Source organism: Choloepus didactylus, chromosome 2 (genome assembly GCF_015220235.1).
Source record: "Choloepus didactylus isolate mChoDid1 chromosome 2, mChoDid1.pri, whole genome shotgun sequence".
In the NCBI taxonomy this organism is placed as follows: domain Eukaryota; kingdom Metazoa; phylum Chordata; class Mammalia; order Pilosa; family Megalonychidae; genus Choloepus; species Choloepus didactylus.
Genome location: NC_051308.1, coordinates 105,397,799 through 105,413,397, shown reverse-complemented (window position 1 = coordinate 105,413,397; position 15,599 = coordinate 105,397,799). Strand labels below are relative to the sequence as shown.

Below are 15,599 nucleotides of genomic sequence, written 5' to 3'. Positions count from 1 at the left end.
TTCGGCTGTACACACTGACTAGTCCTTCAGTTCTTTACTGCTCTGAGTCAAGAACCTTCATGGGGCCAGCCCCTGGTTGAGGTCTCGACCTCTTGCAAGAACTCCTGGGGCTCTCCTGGCATCGCTATTCTAGAAACTGAAGAGAATAGGGAATAATGTCTCATGGTATTTACACTCCAATGGAAGAAGCAAACAATAAAGAAATAAACAACAATTTTTTTTTTCAGCTAGTGATACTTGCTGACAAAACAATAACAGGTGATGAAAAATGACTGGGATAAGGTCTTGTCTGAGGAAAGGACAACTGATATGAGACACAAAGATGAGAAGTCAGCCATGTGTGGATCTGGAGAAACAGCTTTGGGGCAAAGAGGTCAGCAAATGCAAAGGGCTTAAGGTGAAAACAAATTAAGCCTATTTCAACTTATTGCACTAGAGTTCCATGTAGACCACGATTTTGTCTGATGTGTGTTTCTTGCAGTTGTTTGACTGTTTATCCAAAGCATCTGAAGCTAAGAGCCCATCACATCACAGGCACTCAGTATATATGTGTTAAAGTAAAGAAAAGACAGAATAGCAGATGAGCTGAAATCCAGGGAGAGAAAGAGAGAGAGAGGGAGAGAGGTGAGGCAGTGCACCCGAGGGCCACAGAAAGAGTTTGGAATTCTAAGTGAAAGGAGAAAGTTTTGTGGGGGTTTTTAATTAGGAGTGGACCTGATCTTACCTGCATTTTAAAGAAATCATTCTCCCTGCTGGATGGAAACAGAGAGGCCTGAGGGGAAAATGCTCCTTCTTTGAGCTTCGCCTAGCAAGAAAGGTTGCTCTGCATCCCCACGTGTACCATAGGTTGGCTCTGAACTTGTGCCGTGTGGTTAACACTTCCAAAGCCTTTGCTCTCAGGGCTTCAGCAGCCCCCACCATGCGCTCTGACTCAGCAACTCCCCAGCCACCTCCTTTGCTCGGATTTAGAGTTTCCCAGGCTCTAAGTGACCTGTGCTATTCAATGGCACAAGAAGCTTTCTTTCCATCTTCTTTTCCTCGTAAGTATGATGTGATGCTACTTCCTCTAATGTCCCTCTTCCTTTCTATCTATGGCTGCTCTGTTCTTTTGAAGTAAGCCTGCAGATCTTTGAAAGCTTCAACCAGCCACCCACACTGAGCCTGCTCCTTTAACCACCTGTAGGGCCAACATGGATGGATCACAGCATCTTCCTTTCCTTTTCCATTTCCCGTAGTTATACCTATTGAATAAATTCTGTCTTTGAAGTTTATTTCATCTTCCCCAAGTTTCTGATGTTCTCCTTCTGAAAATCTGAATGAGTTTTCTGACAACATGCCAAACTCTGCAGCCTCCTTGCAATCTTGTGTTGTCTTCATCTGCCGCTAAGCAGCCCTGTTCCCCACAGCCACAATATTCCAGAGACAGACCTTTCAAATGTCCCCCCATCTCTTAAGTCTGTGATCATTTCTATGTGTGTTTTTCTATACCATAAGTGGGCACATCTTCCATAAAGTCAGGGTTCCCCTTCTTCTGTGTCTATTCATTGACCAATTCCTTCTCCCCACTGTGGCTCTGACCCAGAGGTTGGGTCACTGAAATCCCAACCATGGCCAAGCTAACAATAACATTATTAGTAAATCATGGAGAACATGCACTGAGCACCAGCTGTTTGCCAGGCACTTTACATGAATTCTCTTATTTTATCTTTACAACAACCATATGAAGTAGGCTCCACAGAATCCACATTTTCACTATAGGAAATCTGGAGAATGCATAATTTAAGTAACTTGCCCGAGGTCACACAGCCATTAAGAGATGGAACCGGGATCTGAACTCATGTAATCTGATGACCTTAGCCCCTGTGCTCTGTAATGAACAAATTAGAGGCAGGTTGAGAGGTTGTGGTGAAATTATGGGAGACAGGGAGCCTTTAAGAAATGGCAAATGAGCCACACAAATCTACAGATTAGACCTTCAATAATCTGTCTTTGACCCAGAACATGAGTAAAACATATTGAAAGGAACAGAGGCTAGTTCTGTCTCTCAATGTCTGGCACCAATAATAAAATTTCCATGCACCAGGACTCAGATAATTTTGAGGTGAGCCTGTCCCAACTCATGTGGAACTTAACAACTTTTATAGTTGGAACTCTAAGATAAGCCTGCCCTGGCTCCAAAATTAAGCCCCATCCCCAGTGACAACTGACTCTTCATGCTTTTTATGAGAGATTGTCCTCTATGCTGTCACTGCTCTTGTAGGTCTGATGTTCTGCCTGGTTCCAGTCCTGCTACTTGCAGTTGGAGAACCAAAAAGTAAAGACCCCGCAATAGAAGAGCTTCTATTTCTCTTCCTGGTACTTGTGGTAGTTTGAAAAGACCATGTTCTTTTAATCCATTTCTGTGTGTATAGACCTATTATAAGTGGGACCTTTTGATTAGGTTACTTCAATTGAGATGTGGCCCACATCATTCAAGGTGGGTCTTAATCCTTTTACTGGAGTCCTTTCTAAGAGGATAAAACACATACAGAAGCTAAGAGATGAAACTAAGAAAAGCTCACAGAAAAAGCCCCAATGAAGCTGAGAGGAAGCCACTAAAGCCAGAAGCTGAAGCAATGAAACCCAGGAGAGAAGGACCAACAGACGTCACCATGTGCCTTGCTATCTGACAGAGGAACCCAAGCTCAGGGTAACTGGTCTTCAGAGAAGGTATTGTCCTGTTGATGCCTTAGCTGGGTTATTTTCAAGACCTTAAAACTGTAAATTTGTAAGCTAATAAATCCCCACTGTAAAAGCCAACCCATTTCTGATATACTGCATTCTGGCAGCTTTAGCAAACCAAAACAGTACTGTTAGAGCTTTGAAGTGACAGTCTCACCTCTTCCCCTGTGAGTTCTGAATGAACCTAGAAAAAGACATAGGACTTAAGTAAGGTTCACATCATAAGCTGTGTGCTGGTAAAGCTGGATTTCAAGAAGCCACCTTGGACCTTGTAGTATAATAAAGAACTTGGCTGGTCTTTGTTTCCAGTTCCTGGGAAATGACCTCAACCCCCTTAGAATGCCCCATGATAACAGCATCTTTTGGTGTTCATGGTGGACCCCAAACCACACATGATAGCTTTTGCTAATGAGATGACTCAAGGTGGGGCCAGCAGACAGTGTTAGAGAAGAGGACAGGCCACACCCGACAAACCAACTGTGTGATTTGGGGTTAGGGCTTCGAGCCATGTCATATCAGACTAACCTCCAGGGAGGACTCAGGGGCTGGAGATTGAGTTCAACCATGTGGGCATTGAATCAACCAATCCTGCCTGTGCTGGTTTGGATATATTATGTCCCCCAAAACACCATTATCTTTGATGTAATCTTGTGTGGGCAGACATATCAGTGTTGATTAGATTGTAATTCTTTTAGTGTTTCCATGGAGATGTGCCCCACCCAACTGTGGGTGATGACTCTGATTGGATAATTTCCATGGAGGTGTTGGCCTGTCCATTCAGGGTGGGTCTAAATTAAATCACTGGAGCCGTATAAATGAGCTGACAAACAGAGGAACTCAGTGCAGCTGTGAGTGACATTGTGAAGAGCAACTGAGAGTTACATTTTGAAGAGGAGCTACCACCAAGAGGGACACTGAAGAACGCACTGGAACTGAGAGAGGAGCTTCAGCTTACAGAGACATTTTAGAGACGGACTTTGAAAGCAGACTCTTGCTCCAGAGAAGCTAAGAGAAGACAAACATCCCAAGAGCAATTGAGAGTGACATTTTTGAGGAACTGCAGGCTAGAGAGGAACATTCTGGGAGAAAGCCATTTTGAAACCAGAACTTTGGAGCAGACGCCAGCCACATGGCTTCCCAGCTAACAGAGGTTTTCCAGACACCATTGGCCATCCTCCAGTGAAGGTACCCAATTCTTGATGCATTACCTTGGACACTTTATGGCCTTAAGACTATAACTTTGTAACCAAATAAACCCCCTTTTATAAAAGGCAATCCATTTCTGCTGTTTTGCATTCTGGCAGCATTAGCAAACTAGAACAGTGCCTATGTAATGAAACCTCATAAAAACTCTCGACGCTTGAGCCTCAGGGGGTTTCCACGATTATACAGTGATAGCCTTGTGGATACATCCATGGAAGCTTTGCATTGAGACCCTCCCAGACCTCACCTTATGTGTCTTTTCTTTTGGATTCTTCTGATTTGTATCCTTTTCTGCTATAATAAAACTGCAATCCTAAGTACAGCACTTTCTTAAGTTTTGTGAGTTGTTCTAGTGAATTATTGAACCTAGGCTACCCCTGAACTTGTAGCCAGTTGGTCAGAAGCATGAGTGGCCTAGGAACCTCTGAACTTGTGGATAGTGTTTGAAGTGAGGGCAATGAGAGCAGAAGTGAATCCTCCACAACAGTGGAGAACTGTGTCCTCAACAGTGGAGTCTGACCTAAATATATTGTAGTTAAAATTCAGAAGTGTTAGAAGTCATTTGCAGACCTAAAGTAAGAATGGACTTCCTGAAACTTTTCCCCTCTAGATCTACATTTCAGGACAGAGTTGCAAGGAGAACCTCTGTCTGCTTCATACCTGATGGAGGCTGAAGGATCCCAGAGCCCCAGAGAGGCCAGCCATGTGCATGGGACCTTTAACCCCTTAGCTTCAGGCCAATGGATGTCAGACCTGGGACAGGGCACGAATTGGATAAATCTACATCCTCCCAAGGGGAGGAGCCAGTCAGAGAGAGAGGGAAGCTTTCCCAGGCTATCAGCCTCTCCAAAAGAACCCAAGACCTGGTCTTGCCTGATTGAGCTGCTATTATCAACTGTGTCCTTCCCAGCACTCTGGGTCAGGCCATCAGGAGAGATCTGAAGACACAGATATCTGAAGAAGTACACCTATGAAAGCCTGGGACAATTGGGGCTGGAGGGGTTACTTCGAAGGGAATTTATAGGATGTCAACACTAGGATTGAATTTCTAGAGACTCCTAATATAAGCCAAAGTCCATCAGCCAGTTAGCTTAAATTCTTAGAGAACCTAATTGTGGTCAGGTGGGCAGGAAGAGGACTCAGAGAGAATTCACCCTACATGCTATATTTGAACAAAAGCAGGACTTAAAAGTACTAAAATATGAAAGAAAAATTTTTAAGCATGCAAAAGATTTACTTTGAAAGAGGTTAATCACAGGAAAATTTAGAACATTTTAATAGCACCACTTTGAATTCTGAAGTAAATTGAAGAAAGCAGAAACTTGATAAAAGATGAGAGTTGAAAATATATAAATATAAGAATTTAAGGAAAATTTAAAGGCATTGCAGAATTTTAAACGGCATTAGAAGGTGTAAGGATCCCAATTGTAAAACAGAAAATAGTAATACAGAGAAGAGGTTTGGGGGAAAAAAACCCAACTCAAAATATAAGGATAATGAACACAGATAAAAGTGATCCCAGCAATGATAAACATGAAGGAAAAACAATGGAATCTAAACTAATAGAAACTGGTGATCCTGAAAAAGAAAATAGAAACAAATTAAACAGAAACAATTTTTTAAACATTTCTTTTGTTAGATTTTTTCATCTTCAACTTGAAAGGTTTATAGAACTAGAAATAATTCTAATTTGCAATGACCACATCCTGATGGTAGAGGCAGAATGCTGGGAAGATTCTACTCCTGTGTTTTTTAGTTATACAATAAAGCATGATAAAAGGAGACAGGTGTGCCTGTAAGGGGAAATGAAAATGTTGGCAGGACTACAGTTAAACTTATGCGGTCTTTTAGGAGAAAAAAAGTTGGCTCACTTGGTCTTAAGCAGACACTCTAATGCAGTGATTCTCAGCCTTGCATTAAATACTGCAAAGCTGAACACTGGAATCACTTGGAGAGCTTTAAAAGACACTGATGCTCAGGTCCTGCTGCCACAGAATCCCATTTAATTGGCCTGGGGTGTGGCCTGGTGATTCTGATGTGCAGCCATGACTTAGACCATCTGCTCTGCACAGTCCCATGTGCTGATGAAAACAGAGGGGAAACCAGAAGGGAAATACCATCCCCTCCCACCCTCAGGGCACAAGAGCCACAGATGTGGGACAAAAAGGCACCAGAGTCTGAGACGAATGGAATGTAAGGTGCAATCTCCAGGAGGCATCTTCAGGATGCACAGCAAGGCCTCAGGGCCACAGCCTGGGCTTGATGAACACTTCACCAAACACCTCATACTTCAGCGTCTGCCAGTCCAGGACGTTAGGACTGAAGGTCCCACCAGCATAGACAAAGTTAATCTCATCTGGTGACAACACGAAGTCCCACATGTTCACATCTCCAATGTCTCCCACGAAAGACTGTTCCTCATCAAATTTCCCACCAAAGGAATCCTGCTCCTGCCCCAGGATGATGCTTGCGTCTGTCCCCAAAGAATATCCCTTCTTCAGACTCTTCCTCACCATGGGCTTCCCATCCACCCAGAGCTCAGTAATCCCCGAAGCAGACTCCCAGGTCATACAGAAATGCAACGGTGCAGGAGGCCTGACAGGAGGCCTGAAATTTACCCCAGCCCCACCCACGGTGAGACTGTATTCTCCAGTCTTTTCCTTGTAGAGGAGGATCTCATTATCGACTGTCCTTGTGGCATAAGAGAAGAGGCTGTATGCACGGGTCAGGTCGCTGTAGGCGTAGAGGCACACGGTGAAGGCCCTGAGTGGCCTCTTCAGCTGCGCAGTCAGAGACACAAAGGAAACAGCTGACTGTGTGGGGAACACAAAGGCTTGTCCGTTCAGGTCTGTAGGATACAAAGCAGAGAGGGGAAAAGTCAGCAGTTAAGCTCGTTAGGCCACAAAGATGTATTCTCGGAGGCGGGGCAAGATGGCAGACTGGTGAGCTGTAAGTTTTAGTTACTCCTCCAGGAAAGTAGGTAAAAAGCCAGGAACTGCGTGGACTGGACACCACAGAGCAATCTGTCTTTGGGCATACTTCATACAACACTCATGAAAACGTGGAACTGCTGAGATCAGCAAAATCTGTAAGTTTCTGCGGCCAGGGGACCCGCGCCCCTCCCTGCCAGGCTCAGTCCCGGGGGAGGAGGGGCTGTCAGCTCCGGGAAGGAGAAGGGAGAACTGCAGTGGCTGCTCTTATCGGAAACTCATTCTACTGATTCAAACTCCAACCATAGATAGACTGAGACCAGACACCAGAGACTCTGAGAGCAGCCACCCCAGCAGAGAGGAGACAGGCATAGAAAAAAAACAACACGAAAAACTCCAAAATAAAAGCAGAGGATTTTTGGAGTGCTGGTGAACACAGAAAGGGGAAGGGCGGAGCTCAGGCCTTGAGGCGCATATGCAAATCCCGAAGCAAAGCTGATCTCTCTGCCCTGTGGACCTTTCCTTAATGGCCCTGGTTGCTTTGTCTATTAGCATTTCAATAACCCATTAGATCTCTGAGGAGGGCCGTTTTTGTTTTTTTTGTTTTTTTTTTTTTTTTTTTTTTTAAATCCTTTTTTCTTTTTCTAAAACAATTACTCTAAGAAGCCCAATACAGAAAGCTTCAAAGAATTGCAATTTGGGCACGTCAAGTCAAGAGCAGAACTAAGAGAGCTCTGAGACAAAAGGCAATAATCCAGTGGCTGAGAAAATTCACTAAACAACACAACTTCCCAAGAAAAGGGGGGTGTCCGCTCACAGCCATCATCCTGGTGGACAGGAAACACTCCTGCCCATCGCCAGCCCCATAGCCCAGAGCTGCCCCAGACAACCCAGTGTGACAGAAGTGCTTCAAATAACAGGCACACACCACAAAACTGGGCGTGGACATTAGCCTTCCCTGCAACCTCAGCTGAATGTCCCAGAGCTGGGAAGGTGGAGCAGTGTGAATTAACAAAGCCCCATTCAGCCATCATTTCAGCAGACTGGGAGGCTCCCTACACAGCCCAGCAGCCCAGAACTGCCCTGGGAGGACGGCACTCACCTGTGACATAGCACAGTCATCCCTCAACAGAGGACCCGGGGTGCACAGCCTGGAAGAGGGGCCCACTTGCAAGTCTCAGGAGCCATACGCCAATACCAAAGACTTGTGGGTCAGTGGCAGAGACAAACTGTGGCAGGACTGAACTGAAGGATTAGACTATTGCACCAGCTTTAAAACTCTAGAATCATCAGGGAGATTTGATTGTTAGGGCCACCGCCCCTCCCCGACTGCCCAGAAACACGCCCCACATACAGGGCAGGCAACACCAACTACACACGCAAGCTTGGTACACCAATTGGGCCCCACAAGACTCACTCCCCCACTCACCAAAAAGGCTAAGCAGGGGAGAACTGGCTTGTGGAGAACAGGTGGCTCGTGGACGCCACCTGCTGGTTAGTTAGAGAAAGTGTACTCCACAAAGCTGTAGATCTGATAAATTAGAGATAAGAACTTCAATAGGTCTACAAACCCTAAAAGAACCCTATCAAGTTCAGCAAATGCCACGAGGCCAAAAACAACAGAAAATTATAAAGCATATGAAAAAACCAGACGATATGGATAACCCAAGCACAAGCACCCAAATCAAAAGACCAGAAGAGACACAGCACCTAGAGCAGCTACTCAAAGAACTAAAGATGAACAATGAGACCATAGTACGGGATATGAAGGAAATCAAGAAGACCCTAGAAGAGCATAAAGAAGACATTGCAAGACTAAATAAAAAAATGGATGATCTTATGGAAATTAAAGAAACTGTTGACCAAATTAAAAAGATTCTGGACACTCATAGTACAAGACTAGAGGAAGTTGAACAACGAATCAGTGACCTGGAAGATGACACAATGGAAAATGAAAGCATAAAAGAAAGAATGGGGAAAAAAATTGAAAAACTCGAAATGGACCTCAGGGATATGATAGATAATATGAAACGTCCGAATATAAGACTCATTGGTGTCCCAGAAGGGGAAGAAAAGGGTAAAGGTCTAGGAAGAGTATTCAAAGAAATTGTTGGGGAAAACTTCCCAAATCTTCTAAACAACATAAATACACAAATCATAAATGCTCAGCGAACTCCAAATAGAATAAATCCAAAAAAACCCACTCCGAGACATATACTGATCACACTGTCAAACATAGAAGAGAAGGAGCAAGTTCTGAAAGCAGCAAGAGAAAAGCAATTCACCACATACAAAGGAAACAGCATAAGACTAAGTAGTGACTACTCAGCAGCCACCATGGAGGCAAGAAGGCAGTGGCACGATATATTTAAAATTCTGAGTGAGAGGAATTTCCAGCCAAGAATACTTTATCCAGCAAAGCTCTCCTTCAAATTTGAGGGAGAGCTTAAATTTCTCACAGACAAAGAAATGCTGAGAGAATTTGCTAACAAGAGACCTGCCCTACTGGAGATACTAAAGGGAGCCCTACAGACAGAGAAACAAAGACAGGACAGAGAGACTTGGAGAAAGGTTCAGTACTAAAGAGATTCGGTATGGGTACAATAAAGGATATTAATAGAGAGAGGGAAAAATATGGCAAACATAAACCAAAGGATAAGATGGCCGATTCAAGAAATGCCTTCATAGTTTTAACGTTGAATGTAAATGGATTAAACTCCCCAATTAAAAGATATAGATTCGCAGAATGGATCAAAAAAAATGAACCATCAATATGTTGCATACAAGAGACTCATCTTAGACACAGGGACACAAAGAAACTGAAAGTGAAAGGATGGAAAAAAATATTTCATGCAAGCTACAGCCAAAAGAAAGCAGGTGTAGCAATATTAATCTCAGATAAAATAGACTTCAAATGCAGGGATGTTTTGAGAGACAAAGAAGGCCACTACATACTAATAAAAGGGGCAATTCAGCAAGAAGAAATAACAATCGTAAATGTCTATGCACCCAATCAAGGTGCCACAAAATACATGAGAGAAACACTGGCAAAACTAAAGGAAGCAATTGATATTTCCACAATAATTGTGGGAGACTTCAACACATCACTCTCTCCTATAGATAGATCAACCAGACAGAAGACCAATAAGGAAATTGAAAACCTAAACAATCTGATAAATGAATTAGATTTAACAGACATCTACAGGACATTACATCCCAAATCACCAGGATACACATACTTTTCTAGTGCTCACGGAACCTTCTCCAGAATAGATCATATGCTGGGACATAAAACAAGCCTCAATAAATTTAAAAAGATCGAAATTATTCAAAGCACATTCTCTGACCACAATGGAATACAATTAGAAGTCAATAACCATCAGAGACTTAGAAAATTCACAAATACCTGGAGGTTAAACAACACACTCCTAAAGAATCAGTGGGTTAAAGAAGAAATAGCAAGAGAAATTGCTAAATATATAGAGACGAATGAAAATGAGAACACAACATACCAAAACCTATGGGATGCAGCAAAAGCAGTGCTAAGGGGGAAATTTATAGCACTAAACGCATATATTAAAAAGGAAGAAAGAGCCAAAATCAAAGAACTAATGGATCAACTGAAGAAGCTAGAAAATGAACAGCAAACCAATCCTAAACCAAGTACAAGAAAACAAATAACAAGGATTAAAGCAGAAATAAATGACATAGAGAACAAAAAAACAATAGAGAGGATAAATATCACCAAAAGTTGCTTCTTTGAGAAGATCAACAAGATTGACAAGCCCCTAGCTAGACTGACAAAATCAAAAAGAGAGAAGACCCATATAAACAAAATAATGAATGAAAAAGGTGACATAACTGCAGATCCTGAAGAAATTAAAAAAATTATAAGAGGATATTATGAACAACTGTATGGCAACAAACTGGATAATGTAGAAGAAATGGACAATTTCCTGGAAACATATGAACAACCTAGACTGACCAGAGAAGAAATAGAAGACCTCAACCAACCCATCACAAGCAAAGAGATCCAATCAGCCATCAAAAATCTTCCCACAAATAAATGCCCAGGGCCAGATGGCTTCACAGGGGAATTCTACCAAACTTTCCAGAAAGAACTGACACCAATCTTACTCAAACTCTTTCAAAACATTGAAGAAAATGGAACACTACCTAACTCATTTTATGAAGCTAACATCAATCTAATACCAAAACCAGGCAAAGATGCTACAAAAAAGGAAAACTACCGGCCAATCTCCCTAATGAATATAGATGCAAAAATCCTCAACAAAATACTTGCAAATCGAATCCAAAGACACATTAAAAAAATCATACACCATGACCAAGTGGGGTTGATTCCAGGCATGCAAGGATGGTTCAACATAAGAAAAACAATCAATGTATTACAACACATTAAAAACTCGAAAGAGAAAAATCAATTGATCATCTCAATAGATGCTGAAAAAGCATTTGACAAAATCCAACATCCCTTTTTGATAAAAACACTTCAACCCAGTCTTCTTTTTCACTTCAATTGCTCTTTTTCACTCTAATTATTATTCTTGTTATTTTTGTGTGTGTGCTAATGAAGGTGTCAGGGATTGATTTAGGTGATGAATGTACAACTATCTAATGGTACTGTAAACAATCGAAAGTACAATTTGTTTTGTATGACTGCGTGGTATGTGAATATATCTCAATAAAATGATGATTAAAAAAAAAAAAAAAAACACTTCAAAAGGTAGGAATTGAAGGAAACTTCCTCAACATGATAAAGAGCATATATGAAAAACCCACAGCCAGCATAGTACTCAATGGTGAGAGACTGAAAGCCTTCCCTCTAAGATCAGGAACAAGACAAGGATGCCCGCTGTCACCACTGTTATTCAACATTGTGCTGGAAGTGCTAGCCAGGGCAATTCGGCAAGACAAAGAAATAAAAGGCATCCAAATTGGAAAAGAAGAAGTAAAACTGTCATTGTTTGCAGATGATATGATCTTATATCTAGAAAACCCTGAGAAATCAACGATACACCTACTAGAGCTAATAAACAAATTTAGCAAAGTAGCGGGATACAAGATTAATGCACATAAGTCAGTAATGTTTCTATATGCTAGAAATGAACAAACTGAAGAGACACTCAAGAAAAAGATACCATTTTCAACAGCAACTAAAAAAATCAAGTACCTAGGAATAAACTTAACCAAAGATGTAAAAGACCTATACAAAGAAAACTACATAACTCTACTAAAAGAAATAGAAGGGGACCTTAAAAGATGGAAAAATATTCCATGTTCATGGATAGGAAGGCTAAATGTCATTAAGATGTCAATTCTACCCAAACTCATCTACAGATTCAATGCAATCCCAATCAAAATTCCAACAACCTACTTTGCAGACTTGGAAAAGCTAGTTATCAAATTTATTTGGAAAGGGAAGATGCCTCGAATTGCTAAAGACACTCTAAAAAAGAAAAACGAAGTGGGAGGACTTACACTCCCTGACTTTGAAGCTTATTATAAAGCCACAGTTGCCAAAACAGCATGGTACTGGCACAAAGATAGACATATAGATCAATGGAATCGAATTGAGAATTCAGAGATAGACCCTCAGATCTATGGCCGACTGATCTTTGATAAGGCCCCCAAAGTCACCGAACTAAGCCATAATGGTCTTTTCAACAAATGGGGCTGGGAGAGTTGGATATCCATATCCAAAAGAATGAAAGAGGACCCCTACCTCACCCCCTACACAAAAATTAACTCAAAATGGACCAAAGATCTCAATATAAAAGAAAGTACCATAAAACTCCTAGAAGATAATGTAGGAAAACATCTTCAAGACCTTGTATTAGGCGGCCACTTCCTAGACTTTACACCAAAAGCACAAGCAACAAAAGAGAAAATAGATAAATGGGAACTCCTCAAGCTTAGAAGTTTCTGCACCTCAAAGGAATTTCTCAAAAAGGTAAAGAGGCAGCCAACTCAATGGGAAAAAATTTTTGGAAACCATGTATCTGACAAAAGACTGATATCTTGCATATACAAAGAAATCCTACAACTCAATGACAGTAGTACAGACAGCCCAATTATAAAATGGGCAAAAGATATGAAAAGACAGTTCTCTGAAGAGGAAATACAAATGGCCAAGAAACACATGAAAAAATGTTCAGCTTCACTAGCTATTAGAGAGATGCAAATTAAGACCACAATGAGATACCATCTAACACCGGTTAGAATGGCTGCCATTAAACAAACAGGAAACTACAAATGCTGGAGGGGATGTGGAGAAATTGGAACTCTTATTCATTGTTGGTGGGACTGTATAATGGTTCAGCCACTCTGGAAGTCAGTCTGGCGGTTCCTTAGAAAACTAGATATAGAGCTACCATTCGATCCAGCGATTGCACTTCTCGGTATATACCCGGAAGATCGGAAAGCAGTGACACGAACAGATATCTGCACGCCAATGTTCATAGCAGCATTATTCACAATTGCCAAGAGATGGAAACAACCCAAATGTCCTTCAACAGATGAGTGGATAAATAAAATGTGGTATATACACACGATGGAATACTACGCGGCAGTAAGAAGGAACGATCTGGTGAAACATACGACAACATGGATGAACCTTGAAGACATAATGCTGAGCGAAATAAGCCAGGCACAAAAAGAGAAATATTATATGCTACCACTAATGTGAACTTTGAAAAATGTAAAACAAATGGTTTATAATGTAGAATGTAGGGGAACTAGCAGTAGAGAGCAATTAAGGAAGGGGGAACAATAATCCAAGAAGAACAGATAAGCTATTTAACATTCTGGGGATGCCCAGAAATGACTATGGTCTGTTAATTTCTGATGGATGTAGTAAGAACAAGTTCACTGAAATGTTGCTATATTATGTAACTTTCTTGGGGTGAAGTAGGAACATGTTGGAAGTTAAGCAGTTATCTTAGGTTAGTTGTCTTTTTCTTACTCCCTTGTTATGGTCTCTTTGAAATGTTCTTTTATTGTATGTTTGTTTTCTTTTTAACTTTTTTTTTCATACAGTTGATTTAAAAAAGAAGGGAAAGTTAAAAAAAAAAAAAAAGAAAAAAGACAAGCAAGGAAAAAAAAAAAAAAGATGTAGTGCCCCCTTGAGGAGCCTGTGGAGAATGCAGGGGTATTCGCCTACCCCACCTCCATGGTTGCTAACATGACCACAGACATAGGGGACTGGTGGTTTGATGGGTTGAGCCCTCTACCATAAGTTTTACCCTTGGGAAGACGGTTGCTACAAAGGAGAGGCTAGGCCTCCCTGTATTTGTGCCTAAGAGTCTCCTCCTGAATGCCTCTTTGTTGCTCAGATGTGGCCCTCTCTCTCTGGCTAAGCCAACTTGAAAGGTGAAATCACTGCCCTCCCCCCTACGTGGGATCAGACACCCAGGGAAGTGAATCTCCCTGGCAACGTGGAATATGACTCCCGGGGAGGAAGGTAGACCCGGCATCGTGGGATGGAGAACATCTTCTTGACCAAAAGGGGGATGTGAAAGGAAATGAAATAAGCTTCAGTGGCAGAGAGATTCCAAAACGAGCCGAGAGATCACTCTGGTGGGCACTCTTACGCACACTTTAGACAACCTTTTTTAGGTTCTAAAGAATTGGGGTAGCTGGTGGTGGATACCTGAAACTATTAAATTACAACCCAGAACCCATGAATCTCGAAGACAGTTGTATAAAAATGTAGCTTATGAGGGGTGACAATGGGATTGGGAAAGCCATAAGGACCAAACTCCACTTTGTCTTGTTTATGGATGGATGTGTAGAAAAGTAGGGGAAGGAAACAAACAGACAAAGGTACCCAGTGTTCTTTTTTACTTCAATTGCTCTTTTTTACTCTAATTATTATTCTTGTTATTTTTGTGTGTGTGCTAATGAAGGTGTCAGGGATTGATTTAGGTGATGAATGTACAACTATGTAATGGTACTGTAAACAATCGAAAGTACAATTTGTTTGGTATGACTGCGTGGTATGTGAATATATCTCAATAAAATGATGATAAAAAAAAAAAAAAAAAGATGTATTCTCTCACTTACATAGAGACTGAATTTAGAAATCGCATAATGACCTCCTCCCCAGACCACATCCTCTCCCTCGTGCTGGCCATTTTTTCTGACTTGGCCTTGCACAGTCGTATCCCTTAGACAAGATCTCAGCTACCATCCCAAGCAGCGCCTACCTGCCTCAGAAGCACTGAAGAGGCCGATGGAGAGCAGGAAACACAGCAACAGCTTCTCCATGGTTCCTCCCTGCTACCGGTGTGCCTGTTTCCTCTTGGAAAAAGTATCAGTGGCTGAGATTCCAGACTTGGAGGTCTGAGATCTGTCTCATGTCTCCTCCAGCTTGGGCTTTATTTGTAGCCATTAAGGGCTGATGGGTAAATGATTTTCCAAAATTGCCCCTTGGAGCCATGAGTCAAGGCTGTAAGAGCAAAGAAAGCAAGATAGATCACAAAATCAGAGGTCAATGTGGGTTATTTATTAGAAACGCCTGTAGCCTACTGGCTCTGCAACAAGTCTGTGTGGCAATAATTGTTGAATTCAGACAGCACATTCTGGGAATCCACATTCTAAAGAAAGTATCTAAAATATGGGGTTTTTGAAGCCTTATTCCCAAAGACAACCATTTAACATCACTTAGAATGGTGAAAAATTAGAAAATTGGGGCATGGTTAAGTAAATTGTGTACAATCACTGAAT

At 41.7% G+C, this 15,599-nt stretch overlaps 1 protein-coding gene across 1 annotated transcript; it reads right to left on the bottom strand.

The window, feature by feature from the left end:
* Positions 1-5,525: 5,525 nt before the first annotated feature.
* LOC119516935 (C-reactive protein-like) lies at positions 5,526-15,293 on the bottom strand. The gene is made up of 2 exons (XM_037813468.1): positions 15,080-15,293; positions 5,526-6,772 (listed from the first exon to the last, which is right to left on the bottom strand). Exons 1-2 carry the CDS (start codon positions 15,138-15,140, stop codon positions 6,165-6,167), a joined length of 669 nt encoding a protein of 222 aa, XP_037669396.1. The 5' UTR covers positions 15,141-15,293; the 3' UTR covers positions 5,526-6,164.
* Positions 15,294-15,599: the final 306 nt, after the last annotated feature.